Source organism: Protopterus annectens, chromosome 14.part0 (assembly GCF_019279795.1).
Source record: "Protopterus annectens isolate FY-2018-M chromosome 14.part0, PAN1.0, whole genome shotgun sequence".
NCBI lineage: Eukaryota > Metazoa > Chordata > Ceratodontiformes > Protopteridae > Protopterus > Protopterus annectens.
In genome coordinates this window covers 486,901,210-486,927,530 of record NC_056748.1, presented here as the reverse complement: position 1 = coordinate 486,927,530, position 26,321 = coordinate 486,901,210, and the positions used below count along the sequence as shown (strand labels likewise).

The window sequence follows — 26,321 nt, the reverse complement described above, 5'->3', positions numbered from 1 at the left end:
AAATTTGCCATCTTGGAAAGAATTACACATAACCCCAGAGGAGGTAATATGAAAAATCAGATAGCATACAGAGAATATTGGTGGCAAATTTATACAGATGCGATGACATGGCCTGGTTTGAATGATTATATTTCAATTAAGCCACTACTGAAAATTAAAAATTAAAAACTAATGTGTCATTTGTTATAACTTGGCCGATGTAAATGTTATATGCTATTTATTTTATATTAAAGCATTTTCTATTAGCATATATCAATAGGCATTTAGTGTACATAAAATGTAGCTAGGTTATAGGCATATATGTCAGCAAGGAGCACTATGCAACTTGGCCGATGTAAATGTTACATGCTATTTATTTTATATTAAAGCATTTTCTATTAGCATATATTAATAGGCATTTAGTGTACATAAAATGTAGCTAGGTTATAGGCATGTATGTCAGCAAGGAGCACTATGTATATTGGAATTATTGTACTATTTTGAATTTTTTTAAAATGGATTTTGTACTGAGAGTTTAATATAATTCTTATTTTATTACAAAGTGCTTTATATATTTTTAAGGCAGTTATGGATGTTTTATATTTATATAATAGGAAAGGAAAGGATGGTTTGGTCAATATTTTATTATTTCTAGTATTTATAGACATATTTTTATAGACATACGTTTATATGTTTAATTTGCTTGAGATCACTGTAGCTTTAAGCAATTTACATATGGCGCCAATGTTTTTTGTATTTAAATACTGAAAGAGAGTTTATTTAACAGTTCTGAGGAAGCCCGTGGTGTGCGGGTGAAAGCGCTAAACTCTATGTGTGGAAGAATAAATTGTTAACTTTTATAAGTAATTTCTCAGTTATTTATCTTGGTTTCAAAGAGATTCCTCATTCATTGTATTGAGGGGTTAACTATTTGACTGTTATCTACAGTGAAGTTAAAGAATAACTTCGTTTAGCAGAACAAACTTTAGTTCCTAGCCGTTATACGAGTGTATACAGTAGATATAAAAGATATGGATTTAGAGATGACATCATTTCAGAACAGGTCTATGTCCATGGTATGGAGCAGCCGAAGCCATTTGAGAGTTAAGGTGGTTTATCCAGACTAGTTGAAGTATTGGCAAATGCCACTTTCAGTGCAGTTTCTGACATTACTGTCGAAATAACAGCCATAAGAACTATGGTGCTGCAAAATAGAATGGCCTTAGATTATATACTAGCCTCCCTGAGTTGTACCTTACTTCAATAGAATGTTGTACATTTGTCCCAGTTAAACAAAATCTCTTAAAACACACCTAGAGGTTATTGCACACATCTCACAGCACAGCAGAAAACTTGGAATACTGACTGGAGTGATTGGATAAGTCGAATATTCATGGGGTGGACAGGAAAAATTATCTTTTTTAATTGCTATTGGTGTCATCATTATGTTTGCTGTATATTACTTGTATGTATTAACGTTTTCTTAAAGATTGTTGGCTCGGCTGCTGAGTCAGTAAATGTTATTATCGTAGTGTAAGCAAAACAAGAATTTTTCTTAATTGATGCATAAAATCATGCAATATGTTTTAACACTTCTCTAATTAATGCAAAAAGAGAACTGTTGGAATATAATTAAAGGGTTAATGAAGTTATAACTAAAAAGTGTGCTTAAAGGTATGAATAGAGCTTAGCAACATAAAATTGTTATCCATACTATGTGATGAAACCCTGACCAAGATAAGTGGTGCCTTGAAAAACAAGAAATAGAAGAAAAAGACCACCCCAATGACACCCCATCCTCACTAATCTGATTTCTCCATATAAAATCTGGCTACACTACGTTCAGCAAATAAACTCCTTGTCTCCTCAATTAAATCTAACAACAAAGCTGGTGACCCACTTTTCTCAAACACTATAGGGAAAAACTGATTTCAATTAAGCCACTACTGAAAATTAAAAATTAAAAACTAATGTGTCATTTGTTATAACTTGGCCGATGTAAATGTTATATGCTATTTATTTTATATTAAAGCATTTTCTATTAGCATATATCAATAGGCATTTAGTGTACATAAAATGTAGCTAGGTTATAGGCATATATGTCAGCAAGGAGCACTATGCAACTTGGCCGATGTAAATGTTATATGCTATTTATTTTATATTAAAGCATTTTCTATTAGCATATATCAATAGGCATTTAGTGTACATAAAATGTAGCTAGGTTATAGGCATGTATGTCAGCAAGGAGCACTATGTATATTGGAATTATTGTATTATTTTGAATTTTTTAAAATGGACATTGTACTGAGAGTTTAATATAACTCTTATTTTATAACAAAGTGCTTTATATATTTTTAAGGCAGTTATGGATGTTTTATATTTATATAATAGGAAAGGAAAGGATGGTTTGGTCAATATTTTATTATTTCTAGTATTTATAGACATATTTTTATAGACATACGTTTATATGTTTAATTTGCTTGAGATCACTGTAGCTTTAAGCAATTTACATATGGCGCCAATGTTTTTTGTATTTAAATACTGAAAGAGAGTTTATTTAACAGTTCTGAGGAAGCCAGTGGTGTGCGGGTGAAAGCGCTAAACTCTATGTGTGGAAGAATAAATTGTTAACTTTTATAAGTAATTTCTCAGTTATTTATCTTGGTTTCAAAGAGATTCCTCATTCATTGTATTGAGGGGTTAACTATTTGACTGTTATCTACAGTGAAGTTAAAGAATAACTTCGTTTAGCAGAACAAACTTTAGTTCCTAGCCGTTATACGAGTGTATACAGTAGATATAAAAGATATGGATTTAGAGATGACATCATTTCAGAACAGGTCTATGTCCATGGTATGGAGCAGCCGAAGCCATTTGAGAGTTAAGGTGGTTTATCCAGACTAGTTGAAGTATTGGCAAATGCCACTTTCAGTGCAGTTTCTGACATTACTGTCGAAATAACAGCCATAAGAACTATGGTGCTGCAAAATAGAATGGCCTTAGATTATATACTAGCCTCCCTGAGTTGTACCTTACTTCAATAGAATGTTGTACATTTGTCCCAGTTAAACAAAATCTCTTAAAACACACCTAGAGGTTATTGCACACATCTCACAGCACAGCAGAAAACTTGGAATACTGACTGGAGTGATTGGATAAGTCGAATATTCATGGGGTGGACAGGAAAAATTATCTTTTTTAATTGCTATTGGTGTCATCATTATGTTTGCTGTATATTACTTGTATGTATTAACGTTTTCTTAAAGATTGTTGGCTCGGCTGCTGAGTCAGTAAATGTTATTATCGTAGTGTAAGCAAAACAAGAATTTTTCTTAATTGATGCATAAAATCATGCAATATGTTTTAACACTTCTCTAATTAATGCAAAAAGAGAACTGTTGGAATATAATTAAAGGGTTAATGAAGTTATAACTAAAAAGTGTGCTTAAAGGTATGAATAGAGCTTAGCAACATAAAATTGTTATCCATACTATGTGATGAAACCCTGACCAAGATAAGTGGTGCCTTGAAAAACAAGAAATAGAAGAAAAAGACCACCCCCAATGACACCCCCATCCTCACTAATCTGATTTCTCCATATAAAAATCTGGCTACACTACGTTCAGCAAATAAACTCCTTGTCTCCTCAATTAAATCTAACAACAAAGCTGGTGACTCACTTTTCTCAAACACTATAGGGAAAAACTGGAATCAGCTCCCTCCTGAACTATCTACCCTAGCATCTACCTCTCAATTCAAAAAACACATTAAAGAACATCTAAAAACTCAGTGGCTCTGTCCTTGTGCTAACCCTGACTGAAACTTTTATTTCCCCTCCAGCTCATACCCTTCCTCTCTCCCCCATCTTTTGCCTCCTAATCTAGTTACTTCTCTTTTGCTTTCCTCTTAGTAACAGGATAAAATTTAAGGACTTTACTCTTTCTGCCCATACCCTTTTTGTTTCTAATATGCTTGCTTATTTAGATTTAGTTTAACTTTTAGCATAATGTCTATAGTCAACACTTTTATAACTACATTTCCTTTTTTCCCTTTTACCAATGTCACCACTGTACGATTAGTTTATATGGCTATGTTATACATTTTTTTTTTCAACATTGTTATTGTTTTTGCTTGGAGCTCTTCTCCCCGGGCCTCTACTGAAAATTGACATATATCCAGCTAGACTAGCCTGGTCAACAAATGTAAAATAAATAAAAAAATCTGCTAATGGACATGCTTCCTTACAGAATCAGTAAAGACCTTCTGAGAAACAGATCCTTAAAAAATCAACAGGAAATTCTGAGACACGCTTCCTCACAAATGCATCCTTACAGAATCAGCAAAAAAAAAAAAAAAAAGATAACAGACTCTAAGTGCATGACAAAAACTGTATAAAAAGACTGCAAACTGAAGATGGTTTTGGGTAATTGTAGTTCCCAGATAAATGAATATTCATCATCTGTATCTGTAATGTAAAGCAAACCTCGTACAGTAAAGGCTAAAAGCCGTAACATGTAGTAAGTCTTTATTTTATGAATAACTGCGCTTAAATAAGTCTAAAAATGACATTAAGTCCATTTAAATTTATCACATCTTCCTGCCCAGGTTCAGACTCGTATCCCTCTTTCTTTTATCAGAAACTAGTCTACAAGAAGGATCAAAAAGCCGAATTACAGCTTAAGCCAGTCCCAGTCAATTACTCCCGTACAAAAAAAAATTTGAGAATATGTAGATACATGTTCAGTTTTCTCTTTCTTTTTGAGAGGAAGAGTGGGGACAACAGTGTTATTAATGGCAGCAACAGCAGCTTCCCCCGAGATGAACACAACATTCTAACAAACCAAGAAAGACTTCAATGTTCCTGCTCCCTGAACTGATAAGAGTATCTTTCTCCATCTCTTTTCCTACTCTGGCGACCCCAACAACCACACAGGATGTGGCTACCTCCCGGCCCATAGTTGCTGCAAGTGTTACACCAGAGCAATATGGGGTAAAAGATGAGTGGTCCAAGGTACAACTAATGGTCACAGCAGAGTCACCCACCTGTGGCCTGAGCAAACTACTAGCCTGCTCTGGTGGCAAAAGCTGTTTGCTTAACGACCAACAATTTGTTCCAAGGTCAAGCTGCAAATGGTACCTTTTTCCCCAAGCAAAACAAGCAGCAAAAGATGATAAAAATTTAAAATCTTTAAAAGTCACTTTTTAAGATAGAAAAAAAAAAAAACACTTAACTGACCTCAAAAAGTAAAATAAACAGTTTTTCCACTGATTTTTTTTTTTATTTTAAACTTTAAACTGACGGGGGGGGGGGGGGACTCCAATTTAAAAGTACAACACAGTCTCATGGCAGTCTGTTAAAAAACAGACTCCTAGGTTTTAGCTTTCCTGAACAGGAAGACTGCTGTCAAACAAAACTATTTTTTTAAAAATAGAAGGCTTTTTCCCCAAAAGAAAGAGAGTACAAGCAAACCATAGATCTTCAAAAGCCTCAGGAGTGTACTCTTCAATGGCAGGAAAGCTCTGAAGGACTTGAACCCAAACCCGTCATTTTAGTCAGCTCAGCTCAAAATGATTGATTGTTTAGGGATGTGGACGGTGCCCTGAAGCTTTGGAAACTGGCTAGCTTTTCTATCCTTGGCAGGATATAACCCATATAACAAAGGCTACTGCAGCAATATGCTCAATATGATGAACATCTATCAGGAACAAAACCAAAGGGGAAGAAATGAAAGAAAAAAATGGAGACAAATGTGAATTATTTCTTATTCCAAGAGGCACCAAAAGGTCAAGAGTTCCTGTTGCAGCAGTGGATGAAGTAGAAACATACAGCCAACGAATACATTAAAAGGAAGGATAGCTAAGGTCACAGTCGGCTCCAAGTTTAAACTTGGGTGACAGCAGAAAATGGCCATACTATACGGTCCAAGTGAAGGCAGTGCACCAGTAAACAAAAGACCCTGCCTCTACTAAACAAGAGTGAGACTTCATTTACTTTGTTTTTTTCATGTTAACTTAAGGGGAAATTCAAAAGACTTATTTGTGCCAAGTACAATGGGAAATGTGTGTGGAACTATCTGCTACATACATTATAATATACTTCTTATTACTGGCCATCAAAACACTCTCCAATTTCAGTGAATCATTACTATGAGAAATGGCACTGTTCATTCTTTAAAATGCAATAATTGCCAAATGCATTTTCCTGGGATAATATAGGCAAAAATAATCTGTTTAGTTAATCTACAGTCAAAAACTACAGAAAATTCTTGCAGTGATCAACTGTAAAAGAATGAACAGTGGGTGAGAAAAAACACTTTTGTATGTTTCAATTAAAAGGGATACATAAAACAAGTAAATTTCAACCTTAGACAAACTGCCCCTACAATGGCAGTTGCAAACTGATAGCAGAAATCATGTGGGGTTAAGTCCAAAAGTTGGTGTCCAAAATAATCTGGCTTGATACTACAGTATACCATGTCTGTGTCATCTGCATTAATCAAAGGAGACAAAAGTACTTTGCAGTGCAATAACAGTTTAACAAGATATGTTAACCCTATGGGTTGATCTTCTAGAGGTCACTCCTTGATAAGGTCTTAACTGAGCATTACTTCTGCCATCAGAATGCAACAGTTTTGTTTTCAGAAAAATCCTGCACAGAAGGAATTTTTCATCCTCTGCCAAAGCATAGCATAGTGCAACATTGCAGTTACATAACTAAAATTCTCAGGACCCACCCATTAGCTACTAGGCCACCAGTTAACACACCTATGCAAAATAAAGGAGCCTTGATAGTACAGAAATATGTAAATAAGAACATATTCACTCAGTTTAAAAACTCCAACAGCAGCTACTGGTGGAAGGAGCACTCCCCCACAAAGGAATACACAAGATGATTTTCCTGCTGATGAAGTAGGTACCTATAGTAGATCAATTTATATGATAAGAACATGTCATACTCAGTACTACAGACCCTTCCTTTATTAATCCTTTGTTGGGCGGAATTCTAAAAGTGGTAGTAGGAGGAAGGATTGCCTAGCCAAGATCTCAGATGACACAGTCCTGGAAAAAAGACCTTCAAAAGACAGCTTAACATTATGAATCATAAATGAGACAATGATGCTTGGTAAAAGTGTATGCTCAGGATCAAGTGTCCGTAGAATGGTGACGACCAAGTGGATATAGAATAAATACGTGCAAATGCAATATTCTTGATGCAAGCACAAGACACAATAATCATGTGAGTTTTGTAACTAGCGGTCAGCAGAATGATGGCAAAAAAGCAATGCAGTTTGCATGGGTGATTTCCCTTTCTCTCTCCCCTGCTTGAGAGAAAGTGCTATAGCCACTTTTTTTTTGAAGAAATGTGGACATGTTGTGTGGTTTTTGTCTGTGTACCTGGGGGGGGGGGGGGGGGGGGGGTTGCAGATGTGGTTTCCTGCACATAAATACAGTAGGACCCAAAATGCAATGCACAAATGTTATGGTCACAAGGAAGAGAATCTTCAAAAAAAAAAAAAAAAAGAACTTCAATGCTGCTCAGTTAGCATGCTCAAATGGTGGATTTGTAAAGCTCCTCTATCATTAATGTTCAAAGGGTGAGAGATATTTAACAGAGGACAGAGAAGCAACAGTCCCTTAAACTGCTTGACCAGCCAGTACTGGGTCATAGTTTTCCCCTACTCATGACATTTAGGAATAGCATAAGATGCATCTAGACACCATAGTACTGCAAATCCAGCTCATACAGATGTCGGAAATGTATCCCATTAATCTGCACTTTACTCAACCTGGGAGGCTCATGGTACAACGCTGCCCATACTATAAATGTTCCCCACCTGGAGGCATAGGCCTAAGTCAGAGGACAGCTTCCTAGCAACTTCAATCATCTCAAACACAGAACTGCAAGCCCCACCGATTAAGGCTGTGCACATCAGAAATCAAACCCAAAGGTATAGCTGGTTGTTTTCACAGTTATAAGGTTATTCTCACTTGCATACAAATATTTCAAGCACAGGCATTATATGCCCTTCTACACTGTCAATATACCAAAACACATGTTCTCATAACAAGTGTCCAGGTTGTTCTTAAACATATCTAAACTAATGTTTGCTTTAAATGTAATTTGTTAGTCTGTTCCATGCATCAGCTGCTCTCTCGGAGAACCGATTAGTACATGTCTCATTCCTACAAAATCTTCTACATAGGTTGTCTGACAATTCCCTGCTACTTTTTCATAACCCCAAACAAACATTCTCAGAGGTAGTTGTCTCTAAATGCTCTGTATACCTGAATAAGACCTCTTCTTAGATATAAATATAACTATCATTAACCAACTGGTTGATGTGATTAGAAAAACTCAAAGCAAGATCAACCCATATACTCAGGTCCTATATACTCAGGTCCTTAAATGAATATACAGTTTCAATCACCAAGTGCTGCATTATTCATATTTAAATTTATATGTCCCAAATTTCATATGCTTAGTTTTTGATGCGTTTATCAGCATAATATTCTCCTGTGTTCAAATGGTCAATTTAGTCAAGTTCCTTTGCAGATATGCCTAATCTGTAACATACTGAATCAGTTTACCAAATTTCAGGTCATCTGTATATAGGCTGTAGAACACCAAAGATTCTTGGCTAGCAACAGGAATGCTTCCTGCACAGCTATGAAATTTTGGCCTAAAAGCTGGCCGTCCTTAGTTATTATAGGGGGAATTCAAATGGTTTCATGTTTTCTTTTTCCTCTGAACATTGGGAAAAGGTGTGAAATTAGCAAGAATGGCTAAAACATATTCAAGAGTCTGTCATGGCATGAGACAGCAACAGACCTGCTATGTGAATCAGAAGATTTAAGGAATGTGTTCTTTCAAGAATCAAAAACATCAAGCCTTTGTAGTGCCCCATTTCCAAAATCACTGATCAGGCATGGTCATTGAACTCAACATCCAGGAGAAGTTGAAGTCTATGCTTGATATATGCGCCAGCTCATTCACTTCACCAGAAATATGAACTGCAGAGAGAAGAATGCTTCTTCCCTATGGTACAATGTCAGACAAACATTACTTCTCTCCAAACATAATCTGTAATAGTTCCATACTGCTCACTTGCTCAGACATTAAAAGACAGGTTGTTTTACTGGCTGGACATGTTCTCTAAAAGCATCTGTTTCAGGATTAGGAACACTGTTTTGAAATCCATCTGATGATGTGGAACCCTCTTCTCTGAGGGATATCAATCCATGTTCCACGTAGGAGTCATAATGGGCTCCTCGCCCTGTCAGCAAAACATCAGTTTTCAAAATCTGCGACAGTTTAGACTTCAGGAATGAAAACCCACAGCACTGGTGGAGACCATCAACTGCGCGACAGGCAGGTGCCTGTCACCAAAGGCAAGGTCTCAACATGTAGGGACTCTGAATCCACTGGTATCTCACAGATCACTGTTATATCTGCCTTCTCAGATGTACAAACAGCACCATGAAAATTGTGGCTTTCCATCAAACACAGAAAGGACAATAAGGTCTGAGCAGGCAGTCTGTGTTGCATTCACACCCAGGTCAGAATTATGACCTCCTGAGCCCTCTCCAAGGGTAGGAATAATCACTATCTGTAAGTGACCAGTTCTTCCCAGATGACTAAGCTGAGGTCACAGACTTCTTCCAATTTATAGCTCCTTTCCCTCCCCCAGGATGGACCAACAAGTAGTTCCAGAACAGGGCCTACTAGGAGCCAGTTCATGTACAGGAATACCAGGACAGCTTTCTCCTACAAAACTTTCGTCAATAAGTCAGTGAAAAGTGGGGCTGAAGAAAACCCATATGGCAACACTTTGTACTGAAAGTGATGTTCATTCAGACTTGAAATCTTAAGAGTCTGTTGTGTAGACCCTAGATTTTGAGGTGCCAAAGGGCAGTCAACTGTGTCCAGCGACATCATCCACAACAACCCAGCCCCATGCAGGACAGCAAGGGTGTTATCCCCTGCAGAATGGACATCCAGAAGTTGCACTGATCATATGTGAAGGCTGATGTCACTGAAGTCCAGAAAGGGATGGAACTTGCCTGCTCCCTTTGGAACCAGAAAGAGCAGAGCTCAAAATCCCTATACTACTTCCCATAATGGAACAACTGTGGTCCTTGAGCAGCACAGTCTAGGTCTGTGCTGAGAGTTCCTCTGTCAAGGAGTGAGCTGCTAGTACAACACTTCCTGGACAAGCACTTGTAATGCTCCAGAAAATGGCCAAATGTGACCATGTCTAGAACTCACTGGTACCTTGTGACAATTCCCCAAGGAGGGTGGGGGTTTCAAGATGGGAAAACTGCACCCTCAAAAGGATTCCAAAAATGTACACAGAACTACTGCAAACCCACACAGGCACTAATGACTTTAATTTGCTTTTGCCAGCACCCAAAGGTGCAATATTGTGTGATGCTGGATAGGCTTCATCAGACAAAGATGAGAATTCCTCTAAGATTTGGAAAAGACTAGCAAAGGAAAGAGTGGAAGTGGCCAGAAGGGGATCAGAAAATCCCCCCAAAGAAGCAAATGAGAGCTTGCTCTAGAGGTCATCAACTACATCCTGAGGAGACTGGATGAAGTGTATATCCTGCAAAAAGTGGGCAACCAGGACTGTGTCAATGAGCTTCTCTTTGAGAAAAGGGGTCTAAGTCATGCCATCCTGCCAAGACTCAAACACAAACCTGTGGCACTAGACTAAGAGCCTGTTCCGTCACAACTAAAACAGGACACAGCATCCCACCACACAGGCCATCAACAAGGGCTCAACAAAGGTCCTCAACGCCAAATGGAGAGGGTCTTCTAGTTCATCCATGTCCATTCCAATAAACTGAACCTGGACATGACATGAACTGTTTTGTCTCAATGCTCCAACATTACACAGAAGTAAACCCTCATGCCATACACCTGTTCAAATTCTGAATGGCTTATCTGAAGCCAAGGTGGTAAAATATTGTTAGTGGGACCCCTGTTGGGCCAAACAGATACCACAAGGAGTCAGCAAGTAGATTAACATCTGGTCAGTTGTTCTCCCAATCAAGTTATTTCTTATAAAGAGCACTGTCTTTTCTAAGGCTGATAGGGCCACCAGGCTGCTCTAACAGCAAGTCTAATGACAGTCTCCAAGGGACAGACTACCATTAGCCCCACAGGCTTTTCCCAAGAAACTATTGTATGCGTTTCTGAGAAGATATGAGAGTAAGAGGTCAGTCAACAGGCTGAGGTCATTGATAAAAGCTTGATCAACAATAGAAGATGTTGAAGGGGGACCATGCTATCCCTTTGCCAATCTTAAACATAGCCTACAAATCCTCTAAATATTACGTGGATCCTGAAAGAAAGGTATCAATACCACCTGTCCTTATGGGGGAGATCTTACATAAAGATGACCTCAAGAAAGGCCAGTGCCAAGTATTAGTGAACTGGGTATTTTCAGTGGAATACTTGATAAGCAAAACTCAAAAGCCTGCTCCCAAGCTGGCACAGCTTTCAGATGAACTCTCCCAAACTATGTTCCTGCAGGTGCCATCTCAAAGCATCTGCTTGATGTCAGAGTCCTAAAGCACAAATCCCACTATGTGATTACCAGATATCCTCCACAATTTGGGTGAGCTGGTCCATGTGGGCCTCTGAGCTGGATCAAGGAAGAGACTAACCAAGTAACTCGCACTTAATTGCTGGAATCAGGATGACACCTTCAATCGACAGATACAGTAAACAAAGAACTTTGGGACATACTCCCCAACAGCAGCATCTAAAGGCACATCTCAGCTGATTCCAAGGGAGTTGACTGAGGCTGAAGACAATTTTGGACTACTGTCTGTTTTTATTTAAAGTAAATAACCAATGAATATGGTTTTAGATACAACTTTGTTAGGTGATAAACAAAAATAATTACAATGGATGGAATAAGATTATATACAAGAGACATGAAAATATACTCAAACACAATATGTAGTTCAGTATGTGCAAATCAGGGTTAAGTCTCAGATTCCACAGCAACAGTCAATACACAATTTTCAACAAAGAACTAAATGCAAATAAGTAATGACTCCCCACTGTTCAAGGGAATGTTAACCACTAAAAGGATGCAGGCAGCCAAATGGAAAACTGACTTTTTTCAAAGTTCTGGCTTGGGAATGCATGTCCTTGCTGTCAAGATCCAACAATTGCCCACAGCTGACAGAAGGACCCTTCTAGCAGTCCACACAAAAACATACTTGGACTACTACCACTTTTCCTGCCTTTCAGACTAAGTAAACAAGTTAATTCTCTAGCACTTGTGGCAGTTATCAACTTTGTATTCTACCCTGAGAAAATACAGTCCATGCTGGTGCAGGAACAGCCATATATGCAGCCCATGCTGGTGCAGAAATAGACACATGTATACTTACTCTAAAGCTATTCCAGTTGTACCGGCGCTTTATTTGTGGTGTTACCTCTACAGTGCGCTTATTTTTGAATTAAATGGCGTTTATCGCTCTCTGCACTGTTATCCATTTAAGTTCATAGGTTCATAAGTTCATACTAGGCTATCTGCCCAAGGGCATTTATAAGCCTAGCCCATAGTTATGTGGCTTTCGCCACCCCTTTAGTTTGAATAAAACCTATGCCTATCATTTTGCTGTGCCTCTGTCAAGCAGTGACACTGAAGTAATCCCTGGGGTATATCTGCAATCTCCCATCCATTGGTCAAGATTCCTCTTGAACAAGGCCAGAGAGGTGCTCTGCCTTAGGTATACAAAAACATAGCTTTATGGACCACAACAAGGATCAAGTTTCTAACGGAGAACTGTTAAAAAAAAAAAAAAAAAAAAAAAAAAAAAACACGGAAGCCTCTAGTGCATGAGTATTATGGGAAAGCATATTTGCTGACTTAGTGGATATCTACAAGGGCGATTTTGCAGAAAAAAAATCTTGATTCCTATGCCCTTGAGTTAGATCATAGGATTCTCTTATCAGATCACATTAGCAAAACAGAAAAGACAATAGGCTTTACTGTAAATTAAAACTGAATTCACATACCCGAAAAAGTTTTTGAGAGTGTTTGATCATAAAGGCCATGCCATTGTTTAACTTTGCAATGTTGTCCTGCAAGTCCCCAGCTGTAACCTAAAGGGAAGAAAAATAAGTTATTTTCCCTTATTGTTTTCTGCTTGTGCACTGCTGTACAAGGGACAGTACAATGTTACTCTTCACACACTGACAGTTAACACTAAAGTTATGAATTACTATCAAATTTATGTGATATGGACAGTATACAAAACAGATCTCCATTTCCAATTATAACCTACTGCAAGTGAATGCTTAAGAATAAATTAAGGCGGACTTTCCTTGGGAATAGACATTCAGGAGATGGTTCTTCTAATGGATCACTAGCAGTCAGTATTAGATTGCATGTTTCATCAGTGCTTAGCAGAGACTGCCATGAATGTAAATAGTGCCTAATAACCAGGATAGTGATAAGGGGTGGCTCACAGTATACTTTCCAGCACTATCCCTAAAGGGCAGCAAAAAGTACAGTTTTGTACCTACCATAAATGTAGATGTTCGAAGATCCACATTGCTGCAGTCCTAACACTTGGGTAGTCCGCTGTCCCAGTCGGCCCGAATACCAAAGTATAAGGCTGACGTCGGTCAAGGCGCATTAGTCTGACGTCAGGGTACAAATGCGCATGACCGACGTCATTTCCTCAGTCTTTTCTTGCCCCAGATGTCAGAAGACCCTAAAAAGATAAGGCCAAAACCAAAAAACACCAAACACTCCTGTACCAAATATATGTACAATATATACAAATTTACAAAAGTACAACCCCACCCACACCACCACCCCTAAACACAGAGGGGAAGGAGGGAGGATTGGACTGCAGCAATGTGGATCTTCGAACATCTACATTTGTGGTAGGTACAAAACTGTACTATGTTCTTCATCTCACATTGCTGCAGTCCTAACACTTGGGTAGAATCCCAAAGCAGAGGTAAGGGAGGCTGGCAAATCACAAAGAAGCTGGAGCTGTCAACATGCCCTGCAAAATAGCCGTGGCAAAACCAGCCCAAGATTTAGAGTAGAGAGGAAGGTGGTAATGCCTAGAGAAAGTATGCACTGAACTCCAAGTAGCTGCCTCCAAAATATCCTTAGTTGCCACCCCCCTTAGAAATGCAGTTGAAGTGGCAGTAGCCCTAGTGGAATGAGGCCTAATCCCAGCTGGAATCTCCTTGCCATGATGGGAATAACAAAATGCAATGCAAAACCCAATCCACTTAGAAATAGTTTGTTTTGACACAGGCTTGCCCTGAGAACTCAAAGCAAAAGAAACAAACAACTGCTGAGACTGCCTAAAATCCCTAGTCCTGCTTAAATAATAACGCAACTGCCTGTGTACATCTAAAGTGTGCAAAATCTTTTCCCCCTTATTTTGGGGATCTGCATAAAAAGTAGGCAAATGAATAGTTTGGTTTAAAGCCACACTAGAGACCACCTTAGGCATAAAGGAAGGATTAGTACGTAATGATACCCTATCCTTATGGAAAATCAAAAAAGGCTCAACCGCCATAAGGGCCTGCAATTCAGAAACCCTTCTTGCAGAAGTAATGGCCAACAAAAGCAGTCTTCCATGACAAGTATTTCAATTCAGCAGTAGCCGAGGCTCAAAAGGTTGTAGAGTAAGTTTCTCCAACACAAAATTGAGGTCCCAAGCAGGAGTAGGAGCTCTACGTGGGGTCTTATATTCTTTGCCCCTCTAAGAAATTGCTTGAACAAAGGATGAGAAAACAATGGTGGGTCACAATCATAGTGAGCTGAAATTGCTGCAGCATGAATCTTAATGGAAGAGAAAGACAAACCTTTGTCCAATAACTCAGTAAGATATTGAAGAGCCACACTCAAATTAGGCTCAGAAACCTCCAAATCCTTTGCTGCACTCCAAAATAAAAATCTCTTCCATTTTTCTGTACACTTTCCTTGTACTAGGTCTTCTGGCTTCCATAATCACATTCTAAACTTGTTGAGGAAGTTGAGACCTGCTGTGGTTCAAAACAGAATATGCCAGGCTGTTAGATGAAGAGAGTGAAGCTTGACATTGAGTAGATGACCGTCCCTCTGAGACAATAGGTGTGGAATCAAAGGTAAAGGCCATGGAGGCATCCTTACCAGACTCCTCAGTAATGGGTACCAGTGTTGCGAGGCCAATCTGGAGCTATTAAAATCATCCTTGGCTTGTCTTGTCTGACCTTCAGGAGTACCTTTGGGAGGAGAGGCAGAGGTGGAAAGGCATACACATGAAGATTTTCCCAACTGAAAGAAAGAGCATCCACTTTCCAAGCTGTGTGATGAAACCTTTTTGTGCAAAACTTTGGCAGCTGATGGTTTAGTGGAGAAGCGAACAGATCTATGTCTGGAGTTCCCCATGACACTGTCAATTTCCGAAATACATGAAGATCCAGTTTCCACTCGTGGGGATCCATTATTTGCCTGCTTAACACATCTGCTAAGGAGTTCTGTGCTCCCGGCAGAAACCTTGCCTGAAGATTTAGTCGCAAGCTAAGCGCAGTCTCCCACAAAATCATTGCTTGCCTGCATAGAGAATAAGAATGTGTTCCCCCTTGTTTGTTGATGTACCACATGACAGTTGTGTTGTCTGTTAGAATCAACACTTGCCCTGGAAGAAGTAACTCCTTGAAAGCCATTAATGCAAACTGGACTGCTAACATCTCCTTCATGTTGATATGTAGATGCTGTAGTCTGGCAGGCCACTTGTCTTGTATCCACTTTCCATTCAGATGAGCTCCCCAAGCTATGTCTGAGGCATCTGTCGTTAGAATCTGACTCACCTCTGGCCGGGTCACAGAGAGTCCCTTGTTTAGGTGACATTCCTGAGCCCACCACAATCATTCCTTTTGCATGCAAGGTATTATTTGAATGACAGTGTCCAAATCCTGGCAGTGCTGTGTCCATACATTTTGAGATACCATTGCAGCTTCCTCATATGCAGTTTGGCATTGGGAAGCACCAGAATACAAGATGCCATGAACCCTAAGGCTTGAAGGACTGTCCTTGCAGTCAGCCCGGACTGAAGAGATAGTTGATGGAAGTAAAGGGAAAGATTCTTTTGTTTGTCCGGGGTTAAAAAGGCCATCTGGGTTGCTGTATTCAGTCTCACACCCAGAAAGCACATGTCTTGAGAGGGTACTAGACTGGACTTTATTTCGTTCACAGAATACCCCAGGCATCTTAGCACTGCTATCACATAATCCAAATGCTGAAAAAGGTCTTCCTTTTCTTGAGCCAGAATCAGACAGTCGTCCAAGTAAGGATAGATTTGTATTCCTTTTAGCCTGAAGTAAGCTATCACTGGAGCCAGAACTTTTGTGAATACTCTGGGCGCAGTAGATAAGCCAAAGGGCAATGCAGAGAACTGATAATGGGAATTCCCAGCTCGAAAGCGCAGATACTTCCTGCAACTTAGTCTGATAGGCACATGAAGGTAAGCCTCCTTGAGATCTAAAGTTACCATCCAGTGATCTTTTCCCAGCAGAGGTAAAAGCTGTTGTAACGTCAACATTTTGAACTTGGGAATGTCCAGATAAGTGTTGAGGATAGATAAATCCAAAATTGGTCTCCACGTGTTCCCCTTTTTTGGTACTAGGAACAGGTGAGAATAAAATCCTAGGCCCCTTTCTGGCACAGGAACCGGCTGAATGGCCCCTATTTGGAGTAACAGAGAAATTTGCTTGTGGGCCTCTTTTCTTTGTAGAGGAGGAATATCTGGCATGCCTTTGAAAGGAGGCAAGGTATGGAAATAAAACCTGTAACCGTGGTGAATGATATCCAATACCCATCTGTCTTGGGTAATTAAATTCCAATTTTCTTTGAAAAGTGCCAGCCTTCCTCCCAAAGGTGCTGCCAGACGAGAAGGCTCTGGCAGCTGAAAAGGCAGGTCATTGGGTCTGTTTACGAAAGGACTGACCCCTGCCCTCACCAGAAGACTGAGCAGGTGAACTCCTGTTCTAGGCCTAAAAGAACCTTGCGCTCTGCCCCTACCACGCCTAGACCTACCCCTAGACTGGGAATCATAAGAAGGATATGTCCACCCCTTAGTAGGCCAATTTCTACTAAACTTTGGAGGCTGAACCTGTAAAAAATCTTTAACAGTCTGCATAGACTTAGCCTTGTCCTCCATTTTCTTTAAAACTGCTTCCACAGGCGAACCAAACAACACATCAGATTGTAACGGAGCATCTAAAATCCTTGTCTTAACATGCTCAGCCAAATTCTGATCCCTCAACCAGGCGTGCCTGCGAAGAACAGAACCAGTGGCAGCCACCCTCGAAGAGGCCTGTACAGCATCAAAACCACATTGCAAAGAATGCTTACCCACCTGTTCAGAAACATGAACTAAATCCTGCAACTCTTTACACTCAATACCTTCCGCCAGAGCATCCACCTTAGACTTCAATTGTGAAAGGAGATAATTTTGGTATTTTAACATGTGGAACTGGCAATTCAAAGCCCTCATGGCTAAAGTGGAAGAAGTATACACCTTCTTTCCCCATCTATCCAAAGCCCTTGCCTCTTTATCAGGAGGAACAGGATTTTTAACCACAGAAGCCTTAACACCTTTAGGCCCCTGAGAAACAGTTTCTGGGTCTGCCCTAGGACTCTTAAAAAGATACTTATGAGCTTCAGGCACCCTATAATACCTATCCGGTTTAACTGGGGCAGGAGGCAAAGAATCAGGATTCAGGGAAGCCTCTGCAAAAACATCTTCCACCACATCCAGTACAGGAGGTATAGCCAAAGGCCTATGCTGGGGTAAAACTCCCTAAGCCTTTTCCTGGAATCAGAGAAATCTTGACCTTCCCATTTAAAATGCTCCCTCATGGAATGAAGAGTCTCTGAAAAGAAAAATCCTCAGGAGGAGAAGCCGAAGGAGTAGAATCATCTACATCAGAATCAGAATAAGGAGGATACTCCTGTAAGTCTTCAGCCGAAGACTCAGAAGCCTCGAACACTGCTCAAAACTCTCAAGCTCAGGTTCCACCCTAGGCCTCTTATCAGGAGGGGGCATAGAACCTCTAATCATAGTAATCAAATCTTCTGCCATTTTAAGCATATGTTTCTTAGGCAGAGACCCTGAAGAACTAGGAGAGACACCCACTGAAGTTAAACCTGGCCTGCCTCTCGAAGAAGCCTTGGAAACAGAAGGGAGGGCCTAACCACCTTAGGAAGGGAGGGAGAACAGCTACCTGAGAAGCCCCGCAGCCTGGCCTACCTGCTGAGAGGACACCTCTTGTAACAGTAAAGTCTCTCCCTGAGACTCCAAGGAAACTTCTGGCAGAACCTCCGCTCCACCGAGCCCTCTAAAGAACCGGCGTCCGGGACAGACGGTTCTTCCAACCTAGGCTTTACTGCTTTGTCCTTGCGCTTTTTAGGCGAAGCGCCGGAGCATCCGGCGGCATTTTATAATTACAACGCTTCCCAAAACTAACCTGGCACAGTCTAATCTTCTCTTTATAGTGCGTTTGTTAAATCTAGCACAAGAGCGACATCCAACAACGCCGTGCTCAGGCCCTAAGCAAGGTATACACAAGGTATGGTAATCCCTATGAGGTATCTGTTTCCCACAAGAAATACAGTTATTCACTTTTTCTGACATCCGGTTAAATACTGAGGCAAGAAAAAACCAAAATATTCCCCAACGGGGTACTTAGCCAACTTTGATTCGGTCTGAAACTCCGACTTCAGAAAATTTCAGAACGCCAACCTGCACTCGCAATACTGCTTCTGCATCGGACCATGCGGCAAAAAAGACTGAGGAAATGACGTCGGTCATGCGCATTTGTACCCTGACGTCCTGACGTCAGACTAATGCACCTTGACCGACGTCAGCCTTATACTTTGGTATTCGGGCCGACTGGGACAGCGGACTACCCAAGTGTTAGGACTGCAGCAATGTGAGATGAAGAACATCTGTATTTATGTGGATGGGTGTTCTAGTCCCAAGATCGTGGGCCAAGGGGCAAAGACAATCACCGTTAAAGTTAATACATGTTTCAGAAACGCAGACCATTAAACCATATATGGCTATACAGCAGACATACCAGAAGTGAAACATACAGCCACTAAATTAGACATACACAGATATTAAAGACTACACCACACACAGCAAATGAGTAATGCAAAATGCAACTAATAGGCAATGAAACTAATGGTAATGCTGAAACAGAATATATTACAGTGAAAAATGTGGTAGCCTGAAAAGTATAGAAAAAAATAATGCACAAAATTTGACAAAATGGTCTTCAAATAGGTCATTTAGAAATATAGCAGGTTTCAGCAAACTAAAGACTTATTAGCTAAATCAACAAAAAATGGGCTTTTGGCAAACCAAAAGATCCGTAAGTGACAGCATTAAGAGCATATTGCACAAGTTTAAGTTATGAGTTTAAGCACATCTGAATTCTTTTAACCAAAGTCAATAAAGCAAATACATCGCTGCTCATTTTAAGGTGCGTTTCAGGGTACTTGTGAAAAAGAGACAATGAACTAAAGCCAAACATTGGCCTCTGAAGTGGGCTCTCCTTCATTTCTTACAAAATTGTTGAACTTCTTGCATTAAGCTTTTGCTGTAAAGGCAGAATTTTGCTTTCATTAAGTTTGTTAAATCTTCCTCAGTTAATAAGGAAAGCTACTCTAGGCGATAGTGAAAGTCAATTGGTTTCAGACAGCGTCATGTGGCGGTGTTATTTATTGTGGAATAGGTTGACAAACCTAATCTTTTTATTTTGGTTTCTTGCAGTAGTGAGGTATTACGGGACGTGTTTCTTCCACATAAGGCCCATATTTATTATTCCTAATTAGCTGTAGTAGGAGGCACTATTCAAAACACTAACTACTGAGGTGAGACAAATGAGCTGACAGCTGAAAATGTCTCGTGTTTTGCATCTTTTTCAGACTGGTACTGCATAAGGACTTAGTCTTTAAGAAACACAAATATCAAAACGTAGCCTGCAGAAATGCATACTTAAGAAAAAAAATGTAAGTCCCTTAACCTGTTATTGATTTAACAAATTAAACTGCTCGACTATTAATGCTTACTGAATTGTTAAAACTTCTATTAAAATCTGTTTATATAGACACAGCGATGTATCCTAAAGGGAAACTTTCACCCCCCCTGGGGGAGGAATGTTGAAGCTGAACACAGCCCTGTGGATGTTATAGAGGACAGCATGAAGGCTTCAAACCTCTTCTAATTGTAGAGCTGTAGGAAATGCTGCCTTCTTCATAAACTTTCTGGAGCAAATCCCTGGCAAACATCACACTTCTTGATATCATAGCCTAGACTTAGGCAATAAACACAGTTATCTATGAAAACATTTATACGAAATCTGCTTCCACAGACATACCTTCCAGAAAACACAAGGTCACCTTCCCACTTCTCACACAAAAAATGAACACTAAATTATTTTGCTTTCTGAAAAGAATCCTCATTAGGGTACTTACCTGACTCAAGCTCAGAAGAAGAATGAACAATGTCAGGAAAATGATAATTTGTGATGCTAGTGCCATGAGACGCATGCAATGAACCACAACAAGAAAGTTCCAAGATGGCATAGATGGATGACCGCTATAAACTGGGAATGTCCCAGTGTCAACGGAGAGGGTGTCCACTACAATACGAGGAAGAAGTGGCAGACATATGGAGATACCTGTGGCTAAACACTAGTAGACAAGACTACTAGAGCATTGATCTAAATAAAAAGACAGATCTTTGTCTGGCAGTTGGCCCTGAGCCATTAGCTGGCTTCTTCCTTCACTAGAGAGTACAAGATTTGATTCTTTCCACCTCCATTTTGATTCTGAACAGGTCACTTGGATGATACTCCTGGTCACCTTGAAAATGGATGCCTCTATCCAGTGGGGTTACCCATTAACAAACAAAAATAAAATACATGTTCTGTAACTTAAAACAAACCAGTAGCCCAGGACTGCTAGAATCCAATCAAATGCTTTCAGTGGGGGAATATCCTGTTCTACATAGTGCATCTCTGGAATTTTGTTAATGGTCTCCGAATGGCTCTGAGAGATGCATGCTTTGGATTGTGTGAACCACTGGCTGATTTACTTAGGAAGCAATTCAGTGGATTAACATTTTTGTTAATACCTCCACTACTGTTTTCCCATGTATATCACATTTCATGTTTAAACTGTCCATCTCCTTCTGGCTCATGACTTGATTCTAATGTTATTCAAATGCTCCATATTTTATTACTCTATCTTTGAGAAGTAAAACCACACAGACACATGCATGTCATTTCGTCTAAAACTCAACTTATCTAAACTCATTTCATCTGAATCAGCGAAACAGAAGAAAACTCCAGAACAAATGTCTTCTGCAGGGGGGAAAGACACCCCCCCCCCACCCAGCAAACCCCACACTCTCCTAACATATATATATATATATATATAACAACTCCACAGTCACAGTACTGTGGAAGAAAGGGAAAAAACACCAAGTGCACCACCAGCTGGCACAATCCAGCACACTGCAATAAGACATAAGTACAGTTGTGTACACTTACCATAAATGTAGATGTTGAGTGTATTCACTGTTGCAGTCATCACATTAGGGTTATCTGCTTGCAGTAGCCCTCAGTCGGCCTGATTAACAAAGTCTTGGGTCCTGCATCAGTTGCTGTCCCATCTTCCAAGACATCAGGTAGTCAGGGGTATAAAGCATGCAGCTGACGCCATTACATCAGTTTTTCTTGCCCCAGAGGTCAGCTGCCCCCATAATGGGAAGCAATTATATAAATAAGGTAACACCTCCAAAAAAAAGCACATACACCAAAAAGCTTTAAACAAAAGAAGCAAGAATAGAGATATAGCCAATAGAAGTCAGAGGGTTGGAGGGAGGGTAACTATGTCTCCAACAGTGAATATACTCGAACATCTACATTTATGGTAAGTATACACAACTGTACTATGTTCTTCATGTTTCAACTGTTGCAGTCATCACATTTGGGTAGATTCCCAAAGCGAAGGATGGGAGGAGGAAATTAAGATAGCATTAGGACCAGCTATAAGGCCCTGCAAGACTGCAGTGGCAAAGCCAGCTCTGGATTTAGAGAAAATTGGCAAATGGTAATGCTTGGTGAAGGTATGTACAGAACTCCAGGTAGCAGCTTCTAGGATGTCCCTGGTCGGGACACCTCTGAGAAAGGCTGTAGAGGTAGAAGCAGCTATGGTAGAATGTGGTCTAATCCCCTGTGGGGTAGGCTTTTCCATGGTGCTTATAGCAGAAATTAATGCAATGGCCTATCCATTTAGAAATGGTTTGCTTTGAAATGGCCTTCCCCTCTGCCCCTGCAGCAAATGTAACCAGCAGTTGTTTAGATTTCCTGAGAGGTTCAGTCCTATCCAAATAAAATCTAAGTTGTCTGTGCACATCTAAGGAGTGCAGAATTATCTCCCCTTTGTTCTGTGGATTAGAAAAGAAGGTTGGCAAATGAATGGACTGATTAAGGGCCACACTGGATACCACCTTGGGCATGAAGGAGGGATTGGTCCTAAAGGACACCCTATCCACATGAAAAATGATGAAAGGCTCCACTGCCATGAGGGTCTGTAATTCAGACACCCTTCTAGCTGAAGTGATGAAGGAAGGCTGCTTTCCAAGAAAGGAATTTCAACTCTGCACTTGCAGCTGGGTCAACAGGAGGTAAAGTGAGTTTTTCCAATACAAAGTTAAGGTCCCAGACTGGAGTAGGGGCTCTCCTGGGTGGTCTTACATCTTTAGCCCTTCTGAGGAACTACTTCAGCAGTGGATGAGAGAAGAGGGGTGGTTCTGTGGTGTAATGAGCTGAAATGGCTGATACATACATTTTGATGGAGGAAAAGGCCCTTGTGCATCATCTCAGTTAAGTATTGAAGAATCTGAGGTAAATTGGGTGCTGCTATGCCCATCCCCTGAGTTTGGTTCCAGGAACAGAATCTTTTCCATTTTTCAGCATAGGATTTTCTAGTACTAGGCCTCCTTGCCTCCAGAATGACATCCAACATTTGTTTACTGAGGGATGGTAACGGAGAGATCAGGTAATTAGCCAGGCTGCCAGGTTCAGGGTTTGAAGCTGTGGGTGCAGAATCTGGCCCTCCTGCTGTGACAGCAGGACATTGGTCTGAGGCAGGTGCCATGGTGCTAGCAGTGACACTGCACAAAAGGGGGTACCAGTGTTGCCATGGCCAGTCCGGTGCAATCAGTATCGTCCTTGGTTTGTCCCGTTTTATCTTTAGTAGTATCTTGGAGAGGAGAGGCAGAGGGGAGAAGGCATAAACTGATTGGATGCCCTGTGCTTCACCTGGAAAAACCTCTTTCCAAGCTTGTTTGTGGGGAGTCCTTGTGCAGAATTTTTTCAGTTGGTACTTCTGAGGGGAGGCAAAGAGGTCTATATCTGGGCTCCCCCATTTGTTTCTCAACATGTTGAATATCTTTGGTTCCAGTTTCCACTCGTGTGGCTCCACGAGATTTCTGCTTAGATCATCTGCCAGTGTGTTCAGCTTTCCTGTCAGGAAATGAGCCTGTAGGTGCACTTGGTAGCTCAAGGTTGTGTTCCACAGAGACATGGCTAGTCTGCAGAGAGGGTATGAGTGGGTTCCCCCCTGCTTGTTTATGTACCACATAATAGTGGTGTTGTCCGTCTTTACCATTAATTGTCCCGGAAGGATATGGTCCTTGAAGGCTGTCAGAGCATTCTGTACAGCCAACATTTCTTTCTGATTGATGTGGAGGTGCATTTGACTTGGGTTCCATTTGCCCTGAATGCACTACCCTGCCAAGTGAGCCCCAAATGCATAGTCTGATGAGTCTGTTGTTAGGGTTTGGACAGCAGGGGGTGAGTGAATGGCAGTCCCTTGTTTTGGTGACAGGCGTCTGCCCACCACAGGAACTCTATCTGTAGACAAGGAATGATAGGAAGCATTGCTTTTAGATTCTAAGAATGTTGATACAATTGTAGTTTCCTCATATGCAGCCTTGCATATAGAATTAGTAGAATGCAGGAGGCCATGAACCCCAGGGCTTGCAGTATTTTCCTTGCAGACAGCTGGGTCTTTGTGGCCAGTAGTTTGAAGTAGGCTGTCGAATGAACTTGTTTTTCTGGCGCGAGGAAAAGCCATCCTGGGAAGTTGTGTTCAAGCTTGCTCCCAGGAATACAATTTGTTGGTAGGGTACAAGATGTGATTTATTTTTGTTTATAGTGTACCCCAAGGAAGTTAGCAATTTCTGTACAAACGCCAGACAATTCAACAGTATGTCCTGGTTTTCTGCCTGAATTAGACAATCATTCAGGTAAGGATATATTTGGATATTTCTTTGCCTGCAAAATGCAGTGACTGGAGCTAGGCACTTTGTGAATACCTTGGGCGCAGTAGATAAGCCAAGGGGCAGTGCAGAGAACTGATAGTGCATGTTTCCTGCTTTGAAGTGTAGGTATCTTCTGCAGGATTCCCTTATTGGGATATGCAGGTAAAGCTTCTTTAAATCCAGTGTTGCCAACCAGGCATCTTTGCCTAGCATAGGAAGCAGTTGGTGAAGAGTCAGCATCTTGAATTTTGGAATCACCAAAAATGTGTTTAGGACAGAGAGGTCCAGTGTAGGATGCCAGTTGTCGTCTTTTCTGGGTAGCAGGAAAAGTCTTGAGTAGAAAACTTTTCTGCATTCCTCTTCTGGAACAGGGTGAATATCCCTGATGCTTGAGCGCGAAAATTTGCTTTTCAGCAACCGCCCACTGATTTGGGGGTAGGTCTGGCCAACCATTCGGGGATGGTAAGGAGTGAAAGTGGAATCTGTATCCTTGGGAAACTATATTTAAAACCCATTTGTTCTGGGTAATGAGTTCCCAATTTTTTGCCTGCCAGGCAATCTTTCCCTCTAAGGGAACAGTCAGTTGTTCAAGGCTTGGAAGATTTTAAAGTTAAGTCATTGAGACAGTTTACCATAGGGGGAATCTTACAACTACCTGCTTTGGAAGTGGGAGCCCCCCACTGCTTAGACCCGTGAGTATCTTGGGACTGAAGCCTGGGTGTTCTGCTGGTTCTGAGTTTGGACTGGGAATGCCTGGAAGAAGCAGGAAAGGACCAATGTTTAGAGGGCTAATGCCTACTAAATCTGGGAGGCTGTACTTTCATGAAATCTTTAACAGTTTGCATAGATTTATCTTTTTCCTCCATCTTTTTAAGTACTTCTGCTTTGTTATCAAACAGGCGGTCTTGGTTTAAGGGAGCATCCAGCAATTTAAGCTTTAACATGATCTGGCAAAGATTGCTCCTTAAGCCAAGCAAGCCTTCTAAGTACAGACCAAGTGACAGCAGCCCTGCAAGATGCCTCTAGTGAATCAAAACCACACTGCAAAGTATGTTCTCCAACTTGTTCAGCAGAATGCATTAAATCCTGTAAATCTTTATTTTCAGCACAATCAGGAATCAAACATCAATTTCTGTTTAAGCAATCCAATAATATGTTGCTGATACTTTAACATATGGAACTGGCAGTTTAAGGTCTTAATGGCCAAGGTTGCAGAAGGGTATACCTCCTTACCCCATCTATCCAGCGAGCTGGAATCTCTATCAGAGGGGTTAGGATTTTTGGCAGTAGTAGCCTTAATGCCCTTGGGCCCCTGTGAAAAGGTCTCAGGATCCGCAGTAGGATTTTTAAAAAGGAACTTCTGAGAGTCAGGAACCCTGTAATTTCTATCAGGTTTTCTGGGAGCAGGAGGTAAAGAGTCAGGGGCCAAGCTAGATTCCGAAAAGGGATCATCAACAATGTCCAGTACAGGGGGGGATAGCTAAAGGCCTGTGTTAGGGCAGGAGTAAGAAATCCCTAAGCCTCTTTTTAGAGTCAGAGTAATCCTGGCTTTCCCAGCGAAAATGCTCCCCAACAGCATTCAAGGTTTCACCAAAAGAGAAATTCTCTGGAGGGGAAGCAGAGGTAAAAGAGTCCTCTGCATCAGAATCCTCATAGGTAGATAAGGGTAAATCCTGGTCTTCAGAGGAAACAGAAATTTCAGAATCCTGATCAGAAGAATCATAAGCAAACTCAGTCATAGGTCTCTTAGAGGGGGAAGGTTGGCTTCCCTTGATTAAAGTAATAAGATCTTCAGCCATTCTTGTTTGTTTTTTAGGCATAGAGGCCTGATCATATGGTCTGGCATCGGTTTTCTAGGCATGGATCGAGCTTTAGGCCTTGAAGAAGATGGCGTCAGTTTAATATGCAAGTCAGTAGGCCTGAATGCACCCTCAGAAGCCGGTGCCTGCACAGTGGTTCCGGAC

At 40.7% G+C, this 26,321-nt stretch overlaps 1 protein-coding gene across 1 annotated transcript in view; it reads right to left on the bottom strand.

The window, feature by feature from the left end:
- Positions 1–26,321, bottom strand: part of ARHGAP19 (Rho GTPase activating protein 19) — a gene marked incomplete in the record, with an annotated part of 961,985 nt that overhangs the window by 550,289 nt on the left and 385,375 nt on the right. Inside the window, 1 exon segment of the mRNA XM_044056243.1 lies at positions 13,022–13,108. Within this exon segment, the coding sequence (XP_043912178.1) occupies positions 13,022–13,108 (87 nt within the window).